Here is a 21578-nt window from a genome sequence, read left to right on the forward strand (position 1 = left end):
AAGTACATTAATTATTAATTTTCTACCACTTTTCCTTAATAATGATGACAAAATAGAATGATAAATGACTCAGTATGTTACTGCATATGTCAGCAGACTAGTTAGGAGCCTTTGTTTGTTTACTTACTAAAGACAAGTTGTCTTGTATGTTCACTATTTTATTTAAGGCAGGGGTGTCAAACTCATTTTAGATCGGGGGCTACATAGAGAAAAATCTACTCCCAAGTGGGCCGGACTGGTAAAATCCCAGCACGATAACTTAAAAATAAAGACACCTTCCGATTGTTTTCTGTGTTTAAAAATAGAAGAAGCACATTCTGAAAATGTTCAAATCATAATGTTGTTGTTTTTTTACACTTACATGCCGCGGTTGATAGTATTCTATCTTTATGTGTCATTATTTATATTTTCTGAATGAATGATGTGATAATGTTCATCAGTCAACTCAATGGTGTTCATTTTCAATTTTTAAGATAAAAAAATATCAAAATCAAATTACAGTATGCCATGTATATAGTTTGATCATTTTCCTCGATCAATGTACTAATATCATGTGGTTTATTTTGTACATATGTACCATCATCCAGAGATACAAATAATTGCTATTGCAACATCCAGTAGACACATGTGGAAGAGCTGTTTCTTTCATTCAAAAATTTTAGGTCGATTTGTATACTTAGCAAACTCATCCCGTGGGCCGGATAAAACCAGTTCGCGGGCCGTACGTTTGACACCCCTATTTTAAGGACTTATCTGCAAAAAGAAAAAAAGTTTGATTTACTCTAAGATTCTTTGCTAAAATAAAGCCATCAATGCAATTTTTTTGTGGTCCCCTTTATTTAAAAAAGTACCGAAAAGTATTGAAATAATTTTAGTACCGGTACCAAAATATTGGTAACGTTACAACACTATGCCTGTATTGAGAAAGGGTAACATATTCTACTGATTGTAAAAGTTCTTGTCAAAATCAAAATAACAAATACAGTATCTAATGAATAAGCTTTAACAAGTGTGTATTTTGCCGTTTTCGGAAAGCACATTGTCACTTAATTCTAATGTTTTTAGGATATGAATACAATTACAGTATGTTTGAACTGTGCAACAAGACTTCTATTAATGCCATACTATGATAACCGCTTTATTCAGATCGTTACTAAAACCTCATGGCCATGTAGCATACTAATGTGAACAAATTCAATAGCATTTAGCTAGGGCTCTTTCGTGTGAAGTATTTCATAATATCTAAAAAAATATGAAGTATCTTGCAAGTCCAATAATGCAACATGACATCATTGTCATTTGCTTCAGTCCTCTCAATTACTGTCCTGCTGGGCACATTGTTGTCACCACTGATTAACAACTAATGCAATAACGTGCTCCGAGTGAGGAAACCAATTAATTGCACGTCAATTTTTGGTTCCTGGGGCCAACTGTTCTCTGCTTGTGACTGAATTAATGAAGAGCGTGATTGCAGTGTCACTGACACGCACTTTTGACTCATTCAATGTGGCAAATGAATCATTATGACCATCTGTATCAATGTTTGCCACCTCCAAAACTAAACGCCCCTTGCAGCTCATGTCACATATTATACATGTGGAGTCCCTTGATGTGGATATTTTAGACAAAAATGAACCACAAACTGCACATTATATTTTTAGATGTTTGCTCTTAATCAGCAGTCGAGTGGCAGTTGGGCATTACAGTGAAAACATGTCTTATATTTAATGCAGATCGTGTTTGGGTCCAGCTCTGGATGCTCACGCCTCAACGACCCAGGACTAAGCGATTACGCACAGCCATTAGCACACAATAGAGTTTAATTTCTGCTCCTCGGCTGAAGCCAGGTCAAGATCTTTCTTGTAGGCTTCCTTAATCTGCTCTGTCTTGTGCCACCATACAAACTTTTCAAATCTGCAACAATGGCCAATGATTGCCATTTAAATCTGTAGCGATGCAACAATAAACAGTCTTGTGTCGACCTACTCATACCAGACAAAGTACAAAGAAATCCAAAATGTACCTAATTGAAAATAACAATAATGCAACTTTTTCGAACAAAAGCAGCTGCCGCCTATAAAGTATATTTTATGTCTTTTTATTTTTGTACCCTGCTGACGCAAGATTGTCTTATCTCTGCGCGCAGATGCTGTGGACAAAGGGAAGATTTACAGCTCAGCAAGTGGACATGACCTCCAATCATTGGTGAGTTAACTTGATGCAGAATAAAGAAAGTACTATAATAACCTTGTTTTGCGCAATAAGACCCAGAAATGTACACGTTTCTGCAGTTCAATAATCATCTTGGATGGAAACAATATGACACAATGGTAGATTGTCTTTAACTGGGTCTAGTGGTAACTTTTTCTACTGTTTGGATGAGAGAAAAAAATATTATAAAATCCATTGTAAATAATACACTACATTACAATTAGCAGTTTTTCTTCATTTGCTATGAAAAAGTAGTTAATAGAGTACATTACAACAATGTGTCTTTGGTATCTTGAAAAAAAACAAAACGACTGTTACCAAAACCACTTCTAACCACACTATTGATGAAAAACAGACACCTTCTACTTTGAAAAAAACCCATAACTTGAATCAAATTCTATTACCATAGCACAAATAAAAAAAGGAAACACACAGCACTGTGGAGTGAATTGTATTTATATAGCACTTTTCTTGAGTGACTCAAAGCGCTTTTACAAATCCTGTTTCCATATGAGTTGGGAAATTGTGTTAGATGTAAATATAAACGGAATACAATGATTTGCAAATAATTTTCAACCCATATTCAGTTGAATATGCTACAAAGACAACATATTTGATGTTCAAACTGAAAACCCTTTTTTTTTTTTTTACAAATAATCATTAACTTTAGAATTTGATGCCAGCAACACGTGACAAAGAAGTTGGGAATGGGGGCAATAAATACTGATAAAGTTGAGAAATGCTCATTAAACACGAATTTGGAACATCCCACAGGTGTGCAAGCTAATTGGGAACAGGTGGGTGCCATGATTAGGTATAAAAGCAGCTTCAATGAAATGCTAAGTAGTTCACAAACAAGGATGGGGCGAGGTACACCCGTTTGTCCACAACTGCGTGAGCAAATAGTCAAACAGTTTTAGAACAACATTTCTCAACGAGCTATTGCAAGGAATTTAGGGATTTTACCATGTACGGTCCGTAAAATCATCAAAAGGTTCAGAAAATCTGGAGAAATCACTGCACGTAAGCGATGATATTACGGCCCTTTGAACCCTCAGGTGGTACTGCATCAAAACCCGACATCAGTGTGTAAAGGATATCACCACATGGCTCAGGAACACTTCGTAAAACCACTGTCAGTAACAACAGTTGGTTGCTACATCTGTAAGTGCAAGTTAAACTCTGCTATGCAAAGAAAAACCCATTTATCAACAACACCAACGAACACCGCTGGCTTCGCTGGGCCCGAGCTCATCTGAGATGGACTGATACAAAGTGGAAAAGTGTTGTGTGGTCTGATGAGTCCACATTTCAAATTATATTTGGAAACTGTGGACGTGGTGTGTTCTGGAACAAAGAGGAAAATAACCATCCGGATTGTTATAGGCGCAAAGTTCAAAAGCCAGCATCTGTGATGGTATGGGGGTGTATTAGTGCCCAAGGCATGGGTAACGTACACATCTGTGAAGGCAACATTAATGCTGAATGGTCCATACAGGTTTTGGAGCAACATATGTTGTCATCCAAAAACTTTACCATGGACGCCCCTGTTTATTTCAGCAAGACAATGCTAAGCCACGTGTTACAACAGCGTGGTTTTGTAGTAAAAGAGTGCGGGTACTCTCCTGGCCCGCCTGCAGTCCAGACCTGTCTCCCATCAAAAATGTTTGGCGCATTATGAAGCGTAAAATATGACTAAAGCTCTACATAAAACAAGAATGAAAAATAATTCCACTTTCAAAGCTTCAACAATTAGTTTCCTCAGTTCCCAAACGTTTATTGAGTGTTGTTAAAAGAAAAAGTGATGTAACACAGTGGTGAACATGCCCTTTCCCAACGACTTTGGCACGTGTTGCAGCCATGAAATTCTAAGTTAATTATTATTTGCAAAAAAAAATCAAGTTTAATAGTTTGAACATCAAATATCTTGTCTGTGTAGTGCATTCAACTGAATATGGGTTGAAAAGGATTTGCAAATCATTGTATTCTGTTTATATTTACATCTAACACAATTTCCCAACTCATATGGAAACAGGGTTTGTACATAGTGAAACCCAATATCTAAGTTACATTTAAACCAGTGGACAATAACAAGACATAGCATAACACTGAGGATTGAGTGAAACGCCACCATTGGAGAATATAAGTAAAATGCATAATATTAAAAAAAATGCAAATAATATCTTAAAACATATATATGAATTAAATATGAATAAATGCAAATAACATCAAATCAATAATAATACAAGTAATAATAGTAATATATAAAAATAGAGGGAGAAGTGGTAGAAAATAAATAAAAGAAAAAGAATATAACATCCATCCATCCATTATCTACCGCTTATTCCCTTTTGGGGTCGCGGGGGGTGCTGGCGCCTATCTCAGCTAATCATGTAAGTAATGGTGCTGTCAAATGATTAAAAAAAAACTTTAAACACTTTTTACATTATGATTACCGGTAATCATAATTAATCCTAGGTTAATATTTGGTTGCACAATTTTAATTAATTCAAAAACCTTATTTGGGCACAAATGCCATTTATTGTCAAAATGTCATCCAGGAACATTTTTTAATGTTTTACTTGAATCTTTTACTTGAATTTGTTTGCTTAAAATTTGGTAACCGTTTTATCTAAATTCAAGTCAGTTTTCTTTTGAAGTGAAATTCGCCTGTGAGCACACCAGTCAGTCTCCACGCTCATCTTTGCATTGACCTGATCATGGTTAAGGTAAAGGGGCATGTGTGGTTAAAATAAATTACATGATTAATCTGCATATATACATTATGAAAGGCATACTTTTTGTGATTAATAATATTAGTTTACTTGTTACTTTCGATCGCTCTAGAAGATGATACAAGTTATTAATAATTAACTTCTTCAGTGCCTCTGAAAAATGCTAACTGATTGTCATTTTTATTAGATTAAATCGCAAGAATACTTAAACACCCAAATAAGGGTGCTGAAATGTTGTTTTCATTCTAACCAAATTGTAATTCTTATTTTTTGTGATTCTAAAAATGTATTCATAATTTTCCAAAACAGATAAAAAAAAAATGTTTACACATTCATTTGAACAAAAACAAGTTTTTAAAAGGCTATATTATAATTTTTATACTGCAGCATGAATTGGTTTGAATTGACAGTGAATTTTCAATCAAATCGTCACCCCACGAATCCAAATAAAATCGTGAGCAAGATTCTATTTTCCTAGTTTTTACGCCAAAAATGTCTTTGCATGAGAATAAGGCGGTGAACCGCTTGTTTCTAACAGAGGACGAAAACACATTGCTGGGTCTCAAGAGGTTGAAGGTAAATTTCTGCTGCAGGGCTACAGTCTAACAACAAATTATAAATGTTAAAGGAATTATACTTACCCAGCGCTTTTTCCTACAAGACTCAAATAGTTTTACATAGTGAAACCCATTATCTATATCTTTAAGCTCCATTTAAACCAGTGTGGGTGGCACTGGGAGAAAGGTGGGTAAAGTGTCCTGCCCAAGCAATGATTAAGATGGCTGAAGCTGGAATCAAACCTGGAACCCTCTGGATGCTGGACGCTCTACCAACTGAGCCACACCACACCAATATATTTTTTAAGGAAGCGGAGACAAAGATGCCATTTCTTACCAAATATTTTTATTCTCAATCCAAAAACATAATTTAGCATGTAGAAAAACAACAGCTCTAGAAAAATACATATTCACATGACCTACTGTGCACCAGCGCCCCTTGCGATCCCAAAGGAAATAAGCAGTAGAAAATGAATGGATTGTTGGATGACCTACTGTATACGCAATACCTAGATAGTTCTCTGAAGTCCTTGAAAATTGCACATTTAGGTCCATATCAGAAATTGGCTACAGATGCACAATCATCATCACGACACCATGTGCATGCATTGAACAAAAACACAGCCAAGACTTAAAAAATAGAAGTCAAACAAAGAAATAAGTCAATACAAACGTATTTACCGTCTCCTCAAGCGGAGAAAGAATGGTTCACGTTGCAACTTGCAACATGACTGTTCTACACGCGAAACAGCGGCTTTGTTTCTTTTTTTCAAGTGTGCAGCTGATGGCCGTCAAGCTGGTAGGAGAAAGAGGTGATATAGTCCTCCCCCGCGGAGTCGTACCCCATCAGGTACTGGTGGTTGTCAGCCTGCACGCAGTCAAACTGCAAGTCCCGCCACTGCCTGTGAGTGGCATTGTGTCGCTTGGCATCCATCAGGATCCGGTTGAGGGCCATGATGTAGCTGAGAGCCATCTGCAGGGTTTCGTACTTGGACAATTTCTTGTCCTGACCCCATTGAGGGACCACCTTTCGTAATCGGTCGAAAGCCGTGTTCAAGCCCTGCATCCTTTTCCGCTCTCTGGCATTGGCGGCCATCCTTCGCCGTGTGGCAGGCTCGTATTTCTCTGGGCTCTTGGAGTCCAGTTCTGAGGACTCAGATCCTGAGTCAGTGCAGCTGGAGCGACGAGGCTTCATGTTTTTTTGTTTTACAACCTCAGTGTCAGATTGTTCTTTGGGTTTAGGCAGCAAATAGTGAAATCTCCAGGAGGTGAACAGCCTGAAGACTCCAAAGTGTCTGTGGTGCACAGCAGGCAGCAGCTTTTATAAGACACGCACAAGATGAACAGGTGGCAGCAGGTGGGGTCCCTGCCCTCTGCCACCCCCTTAGACCCATTAAGCAGACTCCTACACACCCACTCTCAGCACATACACACGTATATGCACACACAGTCCACTTACACACAAACACAAAAACAACAAAAAAAACCCTAATGAAATTCCAATTATCTTGGGCTGGGCTATGTGGCCATGAAGTGGAGCCATGTGTCCCCGACACACACATAAGTCTACCATCTGCTAGCACAACTCCACAAACAAACTTTTACCGGTACTAGATGATGCATGCATGCATGTATTTATATATATATATTTTATATATATATATATATATATATATATATATATATATATATATATATATATATATATATATATATATATATATATATATATATATATAAATGTATATAGACTTTGCGTCGATAACAGTCTGGATGGTTCGCTTCCTCTTTGGTCCGGATGACACGATGTCGAATATTTCCAAAAACAATTTGAAATGTGGACTCGTTAGACTACAGAACACCTTTCCACTTTGCATCAGTCCACCTTAGATGATCTCGGGGCCCAGAGAAGCCGGCGGTGTTTCTGGATGTTGTTGATAAATGGTTTTCGCTTTGCATGGTAGAGCTTTAACTTGCACTTACAGATGTAGCGACAAACTGTATTTAGTGACAGTGGTTTTCTGAAGTGTTCCTGAGCCCGTGTGGTGATATCCTTTAGAGTTTGATGTCTGTTTTTGATACAGTGCCGTCTGAGGGATCGAAGGTCACGGTCATTCGATGTTGGTTTCCGGCCATGCCGCTTACGTGGAGTGATTTCTCCAGATTCTCTGAACCGTTGATGATATTATGGACCGTAGATGTTGAAATCCCTAAATTCCTTGCAATTGCACTTGGAGAAACGTTGTTCTTAAACTGTTTGATTATTTGTTCACGCAGTTGTGGACAAAGGGGTGTACCTCGCCCCATCCTTTCTTATGAAAGACTGAGCATTTTGTGGTAAGCTGTTTTTATACCCAATCATGGCACCCACCTGTTTCCAATTAGCCTGCACACCTGTGGGATGTTCCAAATAATGTTTGATGAGCATTCCTCAACTTTATTAGTATTTATTGCCACCTTTCCCAACTTCTTTGTCACTTGTTGCTGGCATCAAATTCTAATGTTAATGATTATTTGCAAAAAAAAAATGTTTATCAGTTTGTACATCAAATATGTTGTCTTTGTAGCATATTCATCTGAATATGGGTTGAAAATGATTTGCAAATCATTGTATTCCGTTTATATTTACATCCAACACAATTTCCCAACTCGTATGGAAACGGGGTTTATGTTTTGACAACAAAATTGCATTTGTTTCCAAATATTGGGGTATTTTCTTTTCGCACATTTTAAATAGGCAAACGACTAATCACAGTTTAAGAATGTGATTAATCTGATTAAAAAGATTAAACACTTGACAGCCCTAATATTCACACACACACACACACACACACACACACACACACACACGCACACACACACACACACACACACACACACACACACACACACACACACACACACACACACACACACACACACACACACGTATATATTTATATATATAAATATATATATATATATATATATATATATACATATATATACATGTGTATATGTATAAATATGAATATATATCTATACATATATGTATATGTATATATGTACATATATATGTATATATATGTATGTATATATATACATATATATATATATATATATATATATATATATATATATATGTGTGTGTGTGTCAGAAAATGTACTTATTTTGTATGCCATGTCCTTTCTTGTGCACAATATGTATCTATAGTAAAACACCTCCTTTATCCATCTTCTTTTCAACGTTTTTGATGGACACTCTTTTTTACATTAAAAAAAATATTCAAAATGTGAAGTACTTTCTCATATTTTCAGTTATAATAACATTGGACATGACAGAACCCCAGACTTGAACTATTCCTTTAAGTCATCTTATGAATGAAACTGTAAAACACTTTTTCGTCTTCATTGCATCACGTTTCTTTATCTTTGCTAGCTGCTCAATTTAAAGTAACTTTAAAAAAGACCCGAGTATTTGGATGCAAATGCAATTTTATTGTCAGAATGTCATAAAGGACATTTTTTGAATGTGTCATTTAAATGCACCAAATTTATTTGCTAAAAACCTGGTAACAGTTTTATTTAAAGTCCCGTCAAGGTTTTTCTGGAGTGAAAATTGCCATTGAGGACAGTTGTAGCCCCCTTAATCATCTTTGCACCCGTGCAAACGCTTTTGCCCGTACGCAATGACCTGATCACTGACCGTATAACAATATTTCAGGTCCACAGTTAAGGAAAAAGAACATGTACAGTCAAAATAAATGTGTGACACACGACTAATGCAATATTTTTTGTAATTAATCACCTGAGTTAACTCGTAATTTTTGACACCTCCAAAATAAAGTATGTTAAAAATGAAATTAATGGTAAACTTACACATTTTTAAAATCTAAATGATTTAAATGTATAACTACATCATGTATTGTTTTAGGATGATAATACACTACCATGGTACAATGTCTCTTTCTAAAAATAATATACCCATTGACAATACTTTGAAAATGTTTCATGGTTTTTCAGGTTTTCAAATCATTGCTGGTATATTTAATGAAAACTCTAAAATACAATTTGTGTTCATATAATATTGCAAACACATACTTCCTTGCTACAGAGTAGGTTTATTTATTCACAATCATCCTAAATCACCAAAACATAAGATTTGTAATAGACTTCTAATATTGAATGAATGTCATGTATTTTCCAACTATATCAACTTATATCATGTTACAAACGCCACCAAGCCTCCTCTCAATTCCCATTTAGCTGGTGACCATGTGATGAGAGGCATAATCTGAGATTAGCCTGAGGCATCATAAGTGTGAGTGAGTTCTATAACCTGAGGGATTTAAAGTGAAAATCATGGGATTAAAGCTCCGCAGCAATACGGTCAAATATGGTGCACAGATTACTGTGTCAAAACTTGAAAAGGACAATACTTATTTGCTGTATTATCTCTCGGATTTGTCCTGGTTGTTAAAATGTACTGTGGCTTTAGTAAATAACAGCATGTGGGGTACATTAGTGTCCTTAAGTACAGCCAGGCACATGTGAAATGAATAATTGATTAATCTGTGTATTGGGCCGAGAGGAAAGATACAGATTTTAAAATTTTCCCATCTGGTCACACAAATGTGGAATGCACCCTCACTGGACGCCAACAATCATACATTATTTAAAAGCAGTGTTCAAGATTTAGTATTTGTATTATATTTAGAATCAATTATTTTTTCATGTGTGCACACTATGATTATTATAGTAGTTAGTGAGTCTCATGATGATGTAAGGAATGACTTATTGCTCAGATCAGCATAACTGACAATTTACAACAAAATAGAAAACAGCAAAACAAACTCGCTTCTTTTTGTGTTTTTTTTCATGTCACAAACCACAAACATCTAGCCTCTGAGAGCTTTTAAATGGGGGAGGGGGTTGTTGAAAACAGCAATACAAGTATTTATTACAGTCTACACTAGTCATGTCTCGCCTTGCTTTGTTTTAAAAAAAGTAACACCTCAAAGGGGTCTGATTCCATGCTGAATATAGTGACCAAATCAACACCGATCCCTCCTGCTCTGGCTTCTTATGCTAAACCAGACAAGGTGTGTGATGAAGTGTTAATGAGCAAGGGTGAACAGGTAGCACCACATAATGAATGTATGGGAAACACTGTTATTATATGATGTAGTAGTAGTATTTCACTATTCATCTTATTTTCTTAGGGAGCAGTCATTATTGTGGCTTCAGCCTTTTTATACCTTTATATATTAAATACTGAAAATCAAAGAAATATTTTCAAAGAAGAGTCATTGACATGACAAATATATTTTTGCAAAAGTGACTTTTAAACATAAAAAAAGTGACTTTTAAACGTAAAAGTCACTTTTGCACAAATATAATTTTTTTCTGCAGTTTTTTTTCTCAACAGACTCTTTAAAAAAAACTGCAGACAAATAATTTCTTACAATATACAAATATTTTTGAATAATGAATAATATTTTGCTGTAATATTTTCAGTGTTCTTTTGTATAGGTTTTCCTATTTGTTGTGTGTTTGGAGCATTGTGCAGCTATGAGCATCATTTCCCTAATGAACTGACTCTATTCTGCTGCTGAGTATTGACCAAGTCCAGACTTGGCATCGGAGGCAGGTTATGAATGATTAATCACTATGGAGGCCCAGAATAATGGCCGCCCTTGCTATTGGGTCATGGACGCAAGCTGATGCTTTCGGCTCGTTTTGGGATGGACCGGTTCGCTGTGCAATTAGGCATATAATCCCATCTACCAGTTGGTTCATTGATTACAGATTGATGTAGTTTGCCAGCTGCTGCTTGTCTTGTCTGGCCTTTCCGTGTCTTGCACCCTTTTTTTTGTGTCTTCCCTCCCCCTAACCCGTGACACGATTGGCTGGTTTGAGCACCTACGACTCAGTCGTGATATCAAAAGCCATATGTCACAGCTGAGGAGTGACCCGTCTGCCTTGTCAGAAACACATACCACGTTTAATCCACATCCCTTTATGGAGAAAATGGAGATTAAGCCATAAAGCGTATGTTTTAGTCCTGAAGAAAGTGCAAGGATTTAGCCTCACTATCAGAAACATGTGCTGGAATTGTTCTGAATTAATGAATTCATTGTTCTGCAACATTCTGTAAATATGAAGGTGACTGTTGTAACAACCACAACTCCAGAGTATTAATTGATTACAAACAATTGGCTTTAAATCTAGTATTTTATTAATTTTTTGGGCCTTTTTTTCCATCACACACAAACTAATAGCCAGCGAACAACTCGGCCTGGCAGCTGGTCAAACGAGGCCGCCAGTGTAATTGGGTCACATAAGGTGAATGTAATTTTATGCCTATTTGAACTCTCTTCCTTGCTAATTGGACTGATTAGCTATGCTTAATTGGCTCACGGGATCGCCTTTTTGTTTTTACTTCAAAACAAACCCACAGTTTTTAAACAAAGTCACTTTTATTGTTTTAACCGAGCTGATATGTCTTGATGTATCAAGTTAAAGCAGACATTTTGCTTCACCACGACACTTGAATTATTATTATTGTCATTTGCTACTATTGTACGGTTCTTGTATGGTAACCAGGGACGTGCGGTCAGCAGAAAAGAAAGAATGTAACCCTAAAATAAATATTAATATATGGCAATGAAACAGTTATGAATATATTTTCTGTATGATTAAAATCGCTTTTCAACATGTACTTGAGTAAAATTACTACATTTGCACTAGTGTTGTCCCGATACCAATATTTTGGTACCGGTACCAAAATTATTTCAATACTTTTCGGCAGTTTTCAATACTTTTCTAAATAAAGGGGACCACAAAAATTAGCACTATTGGCTTTATTTTAATAAAACATCTTAGGGTATATTAAACATATGTTTCTTATTGCACGTTTGTTCTTAAATAAAATAGAAAACATACAAGACAACTTGTCATTTAGTAGTAAGTAAGTAAACAAAGGCTCCCTAATTTAGCTACTGACATATACTGTAACATATTGTGTCATTTATCATTCTATTATTTTGTCAAAATTATCAAAGACAAGTGTTAGAAAATTGATTATTAATCTACTTGATCATTTACTGTTAATATCTGCTTACTTTCTCTTTTAACATGTTTTATTTACACTTCTGTTAAAATGTAATAATCACTTATTCTTCTGTTGTTTGATACTGTACATTAGCTTTGGATGATGCCTCAAATTTGGGGATCGATCTGATACCAAGTAGTTACAAGATCATACATTGGTCATATTCAATGTCCTCATGTGTCCAGGGACATATTTCCTGAGTTTATAAACATAATGTCAATAAAAATACAACGAAAGAAGATAATAATAAAAATAATAATAATAATGGATTAGATTTATATTGCGCTTTTCTATTGTTATACACTCAAAGCACTCACAGAGAAGCGGGAACCCATCATTCATTCACACCTGGTGGTGGTAAGCTACATCTGTAGCCACAGCTGCCCTGGGGTAGACTGACGGAAGCGTGGCTGCCAGTTTGCGCCTACGGCCCCTCCGACCACCACCAATCATTCACCGGTGTGAGCGGCACCGGGGGCAAAGGGTGAAGTGTCCTGCCCAAGGACACAACGGCAGCGACTTTGATGTCCATAGGTGGGAAGCGAACCTGCAACCCTCAGGTTTCTGGCACGGCCGCTCTACCCACTACGCCATGCCGCCCCAAGATGTTGTGATTCCAAAAAATATACAAACCCCGTTTCCATTTGAGTTGGGAAATTGTGTTGGATGTAAATATAAACAAAATACAATGATTTACAAATAATTTTCAACCCATATTCAGTTGAATATGCTACAAAGACAACATATTTGATGTTCAAACTGATAAACATTTTTTTGTTTGCAAATAATCATTAACTTTAGAATTTGATGCCAGCAACACGTGACAAAGAAGTTGGAAAAAGTGGCAATAAATACTGAAAAAGTTGAGGAATGCTCATCAAACACTTATTTGGAACATCCCACAGCTGTGCAGGCTATTTGGGAACAGGTGGGTGCCATGATTGGGTATAAAAGCAGCTTCCATGAAATGTTAAGTAATTCACAAACAAGGATGGGGTGAGGGTCACCACTTTGTAAGCAAATTGTCAAACAGCTTTAGAACAACATTTCTCAACGAGCTATTGCGAGGAATTTAGGGATTTTACCATCTGCGGTCCGTAAAATCATCAAAAGGTTCAGAGAATCTGGAGAAATCACTGCACGTAAGCGATGATATTACGGACCTTTGATCCCTCAGGTGGTACTGCATCAAAACCCGACATCAGTGTGTAAAGGACATCACCACATGGGCTCAGGAACACTTCATAAAACCACTGTCAGTAACTACAGTTGGTCGCTACATCTGTAAGTGCAAGTTAAAGCTCTACTATGAAAAGCAAAACCCATTTATCAACAAAACCCAGAAACACCGCCGGCTTTGCTGGGCCCAAGATCATCTATGATGCACTGATGCAAAGTGGAAAAGTGTTCTGTGGTCTGACGATTCCACATTTCAAATTATATTTTGAAACTGTGGACGTGGTGTCCTCCAGAACAAAGAGGAAAATAACCATACGGATTGTTATAGCCGCAAAGTTCGAAAGCCATTATCTGTGATGGAATGGGGGTGTATATTAGTACCCAAGGCATGGGTAACTTACACATCTGTGAATGCACCATTAATGCTGAATGGTCCATACAGGTTTTGGAGCAACATATGTTGTCATCCAAGCAACATTATCATGGACGCCCCTGTTTATTTCAGCAAGACAATGCTAAGCCACGTGTTACAACAGCGTGGCTTCGTAGTAAAAGAGTGTGGGTACTTTCCTGGCCCACCTGCAGTCCAGACCTGTCTCCCATCGAAAATGTGTGGCGCATCATGAAGCGTAAAATACGACAGCGGAGACCCCGGACTGTTGAACGACTGAAGCTCTACATAAAATAAGAATGGGAAATAATTCCACTTTCAAAGCTTCAACAATTAGTTTCCTCAGTTCCCAAACGTTTATTGAGTGTTGTTAAAAGAAAATGTGATGTAACACAGTGGTGAACATGCCCTTTCCAAACTACTTTGGCACGTGTTGCAGCCTGGAAATTCTAAGTTAATTATTATTTGCAAAAAAAAAAATAAAGTTTATGAGTTTAAACATCAAATATCTTGTCTTTGTTGTGCATTTAACTAAATATGGGTTGAAAAAGATTTGCAAATCATTGTATTCCATTTATATTTACATCTAACACAATTTCTCAACTCATATGGAAACGGGGTTTGTAGACGTAATTATAGTAGTATCGACGAGATACGCTACTGTACTTGGTATCATAACAGAGGATGTTAGGTGTAGATTACGTTGCGTTTGTTTACATTTTGATGCCGGTTAGCTACGGTGTGTAGTGAAGCATATTTCCAATCCAATCCAATCCACTTAATTTATATAGCATATTTAAACAACAAAATGTTTCCAAAGTGCTGCACAACAATATTAAAAACAACATTCAAATATTTTCCTGAGCTCTACCAATGACTGAATAAAAACAAAAAATACAAAGAAATGATAATAAATAATAATAAATAAATACATAAAATGCCAATATAGAAACAATATAAAGTAAATATGATTAAAAAAGATTTTAAGGGTGAAACCAAATAAAACAGTAAATAGAAATCAACATTTTAAAACACAGAGGGCAACAGAGGACCACACAACTCACGTGGTGTTAAAAGCCAAAAAATAAAAATGGGTCTTAAGACGCGACTTAAAACACTCCACTGTGGGAGCACTTTGAACATGGAGGGGCAGAGTGTTCCAGAGCTTAGGGCCGACCACAGAGAAGGCCTTGTCTCCCCTGGTTTTAAGTCTGGTCTTGGGCACCACGAGCTGGAGCTGGCTCTCGGACCTCAGAGCGCGCGCAGGATTGTAAGTTTCGATGAGGTTCGAAATATAAAGAGGTGCCAGTCCATGTAAAGCTTTAAAAACAGAGAGCAAGGTTTTAAAATCAATTCTAAAATGAACAGGGAGCTAGTGCAAACTCTCAAGGATTGGGGTTATATGCTGGCGTTTCCTGGCCCCTGTTAAAAGTCGTGCTGCAGCGTTCTGGACTAACTGCAACCGTGAGAGAGCTTTTTGGCTAATGCCAGCATAAAGTGCATTGCAGTAGTCCAGGCGACTCTAAATAAAAGCATGCAAGACTTGTTCAAAAAGGTTAAAGATAAAAACGGTTTTACCTTTGCTAAAAGACGAAGATGATAAAAAGACGATTTTAAAACGCCATTGACTTGTTTGTCAAGTTTAAAATCGCTCTCTATAGTGACGCCAAGGCTGCTGACTTTGGGACGTACATCATTTTGCAATGGTCCCAAGTCAGTGAGGGCCGGACAAAAAACTAAAATTTCAGTATTTCCCTCATTCATTATTTAATAATTCTGGGCTAACCAAGCCTTGACGTCGCATAGACAGTTGAGAAGGGGTTTCAGGGGGCCGTGGTCTTTTGAAATCGGCATATAAATTTGGCAGTCGTCCGCATAAAAGTGATAAGACACTCCATGCCTCCTAAAAATCTCTCCAACAGAGAGGAGATATAGAGTGAACAAATAATAACAAATATTTAACTATTCCTTGTCCTGCAGGGATGATACTTGTAAGAAACTTACTTTATTGTTGCCATGGAGGCCAGGATTAGTGATTTAGAAGTAGCTAAAATAGCCGCTAGCTGGCTAGCCATGTCTTAAAGCACCTCTTTCAGTGGGCATTTCAGTGTTATACCTTCACCTTTATTGTTCGTTTTTAAGCCAAAATGCGTCCGTTCTCCATTTTCTGTCGACACACTGTGTCTGTTTGTAAGTATTCCATGATTGTGCGTTGCCGAACATGCTCATCTGCTTGTAAAACAGCAATGTCAGGGGTGCGTGGGGATGGTGTACGTTTCAGAGGCGGTATAGTAAAGAATATGATTCATTAGTATCGCGGTACTATACTAATACCGGTCGGTATACCGTACAACCCTAATTTGCAGCCAAGCTAATCATAAGGCTTCTGCGTGTGTTCCCACTTCAGCTCCTGGTGTGTGTATGTGTAAAAGGAAGAGGGCGTGGCTTACTGCTGGTATACTTAAACATTGTTGCTAAAGTTTTGTTTGCAGATATATCTTTTTTCCATGAATGTGTAGTCTGTACACTGTAGAATCTCCAACGTGTTTAATGTTTTAAATGTAAATGTGGGGCAATTTTTCTTGATAATTGGTAAATGGTAAATGAGTTGTACTTGTACAGCGCTTTTCTACCTTTTTAAGGAACCCAAAGTGCTTTGACACTACTTCCACATTCACCCATTCACACACACATTCACACACTGATGGCGGGAGCTGCCATGCAAGGCGCTAACCAGGACCCATCAGGAGCAAGGGTGAAGTGTCTTGCTTAAGGACACAACGGATGTGACTAGGAAGGTAGATGGTAGCTCCCATGCACACTGGGAGTCAAATATATTGTACATACAAACTCACATATACTCACACACACACACACACACACACACACACACACACACACACACACACACACACACACACACACACACACACACACACACACACACACACACACCGTTATTAATACATACAAACGTACAAACAGAGGTACCTACGCTCCCACATACATACACAAATACAGTACATACCTACATACTCCAAGTCCGTCCATCCACGCGCACATTCACGGTACAAACATACACATACTGTACATATACATTCACTGTACAAACATACACATACTGTACATATACATTCACTGTACAAACAAACATACATATACTGTACATATACATTTACTGTACAAACATTCATACACACATTCTGTTCATATACAAGTACATATACATACATACACTCATGCACATAATCACGTTTCATCAAACATATTAACGTTGTTGCCCTAGGGTAAACTGGGGAACACAAGGCATACTGACAAAGCTTAACCCATTGTTTCTGTAACAATCTACAAGATTAATATAGGTTGCCTCTCTCTCTTCCCCTTCATCTTTCGGTATTCCTTTTTTAATCTTTTTTATTTATTTATATTTTTTTAATCTTTCTAGTTATCATTTTGTATACATATTGTTGCATTTGAACAACTGTGTTGTTGATAATAGAGGTAAACTATTGGTATCGTTCATAATCAATAGCGCTTTTTCTATTGGTATATGTATTGCTCAAGTTGTAGTGTAAAAATCCTCATTGTCATTTCTATATTATTATTTATTTCACTAACTTCTTCTTTGCTATCACTTTTACGATCATATTTGTACATATTATGTATGTGCTGGTGTTGTTCTATTGTTGTTGTTATTGTTGTGTTTTCTATTGTTGATTTTGTCTCTCTGTCTAATCCACCTCTTATCCCCACAATTTCCCCCTGTCTTCCTTTTTTTCTCTTTCTATCGCCTCCTTATCATTTGGCTGCACCAAATGACAATATAAATACATTTAATAAAGTCAAATTCAAATAAGACAACAAGTGAAGTATCCTACACTTCTCTTTTGTAAAGTAAATCTGAACAGCCGATATGGACATCTAGATCAACTATATGATTTGCCTGAGAAGCTGGACAGGACACAAAAAAAAAAAAAAAAAAAAAGGATGGTAGAATGTGGGGACTGAACCAGGAACCCTCAGGTTGCTGGCACAGCCACACTTCGAACTGCGCCACGCCGTCCCCGGCTTCTCTTCTCACTCTAAAAGTGAGAAGAGAAGCTGGAGGCTACAAGTCCTCCAATGCCAAAGTACTAGGGCTGTGAATCTTTGGGCACCACACGAATCAATTCGATTCTTGAGGGGTCACGATTCGATTCAGAATAAATTTTGGATTCAAAATCTATACTTTGATTCTATGATTATCTACATTCCTCCATAAAATAGATGAACAGCTTGGATTGTATTCTATATTACTTATAAGAAAACTGGTTTTGTTTTATAAAATACTTCCCAAACATCAACAATATGAGTTGCCTGAGCAGATTAAAGGACACTTTAAAAAAATTATATATATAGATTTGTATTTTTTTTTAATCGATTAAGAATCGTTAAAAATAAAAATAATCGCAAGTAGTCTGAAAAACACATTTTTTGACACCCGCACCAAGCGCTACTCTGAGAGAAGTGGGGCAATCAAATTAGCAGACGCATGTCTCTACAATGTTTACAACCAGCAAGTAAGGCAGTGGGTTATTTCTAAACAACTTTATTTATTACAAACATGGCATTATAAAACAAGAAGCCACCGTTTGTGTTTTTTGTCAGATGCACAAACAATGTTTTACTGCTTTGATTTGAATGAAATTAATATGTCTGCCAATTTGGGAGACTACATTTTATATCCAGGATCAAATACTTCTCTAAACTGGACTGTAAGACAAAATGAATGTAATCATACAAAGTACTTTTATGGAGGATAGATACTGCTGCTTCAGATACAAACACAGGAAGGTAAGAAACAGTCAAAATATTTTATTTAAACAATAGGGACCATTAAAGGCCTACTGAAACCCACTACTACCCACCACACAGTCTGATAGTTTATATATCAATGATGAAATATTAACATTGCAACACATGCCAATACGGCCTTTTTAGTTTACAAAATTACAATTTTAAATTTCCCGGGAGTTTCGTCTTGAAAACGTCGTGTAATGATGACGTGTACGCAAGACGTCACAGGTTTTAAGGAAATATGAGCGCTGCACACACACACAGCTAAAAGTCATCTGCTTTAACGGCATAATTATACAGTATTTTGGACATCTGTGTTGCTGAATCTTTTGCAATTTGTTCAATTAATATTGGAGAAGTCACAGTAGAAACATCGAGTTGGGAAGCTTTAGCCTTTAGCCTCACAAACACACGGTGATTCCTTGTTTAAAATTCCTGGAGGTGAAACTTTACAATGGATCAGAGAGCGGTCAAGCAAGCATGAATCACGACGGAATGTCAACCAGCAGTTTTCGGTGAGAAAATTGTGGTAAAAATTTGCTTCTTACCGAAGAAAAGCTGAGCTTGTGCCGTCCATAAAGCTGCCGTCGACTCCCCTGAGACATTGGCGTCAAGACACCCGTGGACGTACACCTCCGACTATCAGGTACTATTTAACTCAATAAAACACTAGCAACACAATAAAAAGATAAGGGATTTCCCAGAATTATCCCAGTAAATGTCTCTAAAAACATCAGAATCCGCCCCATTGCAATCGCATTTTTTTTTAACTTGTTTTTTTTTTATCATTTATTTTTTTCCAGTCCGTCACTATCAATATCCTCAAACACGAATCTTTCATCCTCGCTCAAATTACTGGGGAAATTGTCGTTTTCTCGGTCCGAATAGCACTTTTTGTTGGAGGCTGCCATTAACAATAATGTGAATATGTGAGGAGCCCCCACACTTGTGACGTCATCGTCTGCAACTTCCGGTAGAGGCAGGGCATTTCTCTTAACACCGAAAGTTGCGAACTTTATCGTGGATGTTCTCTACTAAATCCTTTCAGTAAAAATATGGCAATATCGCAAAATGATCAAGTATGACACGTAGAAAGGACCAGCTATCCCCATTTGAATAAGAAAATCTCATTTCAGTAGGCCTTTAAGTATTTGATAACAACAGTATCCAAAACGTATTTAACATTATCAAATATATCAGTGCGAAACGAGTTTTGCGTTTCTTATCCGCAACACTGCGATAGAACACCAATCTGTACTGACTGAAAAACATGAACAATAATTTTACAGTATTTGTTAAGTATTAGCCCACATTTCATGTTTTGTTTGTACAAGACTATCCCGACTGTAGTTGTAATACCACACATGGCGTACTGCGTGTATCATGATCAAAATAAAGTGTGAGTCACTCCATGGACAGTTGTCTGTTTGGTCCAGCTGGCCAGGGACGTTTCCTTCTGATTTGGGCCCTCCATTAATTTGGCGTAGCTTGGCTCAAAATTTTCACAAGTCGCACTCTCTGGGCTTCTGTCTGCTCCAATCTTTCAGCCTGTTCTTTGTGTTGACGTCTATAACCAGTAGTTCATCCTCCGTACATTTACTTTGAAAAAAAATAAGGCTGTGAATCATTTGTCCAAAAACAGTCATCTTTGTTGTCAACTACCAAGTCTGCCATGATTAGATAACACATTCGCGTTTAATTCAGGGAGTAGGAACAAATTTATTGTCGGAAGTGCGCTGTTATGGAAACGGAAATAAATGCGCCGATGAATTAGTTCCGGCTGTGCAGACAATGATAAAATTATGGTAAATATTGAACATATTACATATTGTTATTAAAGTGTATGCTACTACATTATACATAGACTTGCAGTGTGAATAAAAAACGCTGATGGAGGGTTTTGAAGTTGTTTTAGAGGGCTTTGAAGGTAACAACAGTGACTCCCAAGGCTCTGGATGTGGTGGGGCTGTTTTGGTTGACAAGCCTGTGGTTTGGCAGACCAGGATGGTGGCTCCTCTCTTTAAGAAGGGGAACCGGAGGGTGTGTTGCAACTATCGTGGGTTCAAAGTCCTTAACCTTCCTGGTAAAGTCTGTTCAGGTGTACTGGAGAGGAGACTACGCCAGATGGTCGAACCTCGGATTCGGGAGGAGCAGTGTGGTTTTCGTCCTGGTCGTGGAACTGTGGACCAGCTCTTTACTCTCGGCAGGGTCCTTGAGGGTGCATGGGACTTTGCCCAACCAGTCTATATGTGCTTTGTGGACTTGGAGAAGGCATTCGACCGTGTCCCTTGGGAAGTCCTGTGGGGAGTGCTCAGAGAGTATGGGGTATCAGAAAACCTGATTGTGGCGGTCCGCTCCCTGTATGATCAGTGTCAGAGCCTGGTCTGCATTGCCGGCAATAAGTCGGAACCAATTTTAGTGAGGGTTGGACTCCGCCAGGGCTGCCCTTTGTCAATGATTCTGTTCATAACTTTTGTGGATAAAACTTTTGTGTACAGTCAGGGCGTTAAGGAGATCCGTTTTGGATGCTGTAGAATTAGGTCTCTGCTTTTTGCAGATGATGTGGTCCTGTGTCT

At 37.5% G+C, this 21578-nt stretch overlaps 1 protein-coding gene across 1 annotated transcript; it reads right to left on the minus strand.

The window, feature by feature from the left end:
* Positions 1–6182: 6182 nt before the first annotated feature.
* Positions 6183–6766, minus strand: atoh7 (atonal bHLH transcription factor 7). The gene has a single exon (XM_061909947.1). It carries the CDS (start codon positions 6696–6698, stop codon positions 6273–6275), a length of 426 nt encoding a protein of 141 aa, XP_061765931.1. The 5' UTR covers positions 6699–6766; the 3' UTR covers positions 6183–6272.
* Positions 6767–21578: the final 14812 nt, after the last annotated feature.

The sequence above is a fragment of the Nerophis ophidion genome, linkage group LG09, assembly GCF_033978795.1.
Source record: "Nerophis ophidion isolate RoL-2023_Sa linkage group LG09, RoL_Noph_v1.0, whole genome shotgun sequence".
Taxonomy (NCBI): Eukaryota; Metazoa; Chordata; class Actinopteri; order Syngnathiformes; family Syngnathidae; genus Nerophis; species Nerophis ophidion.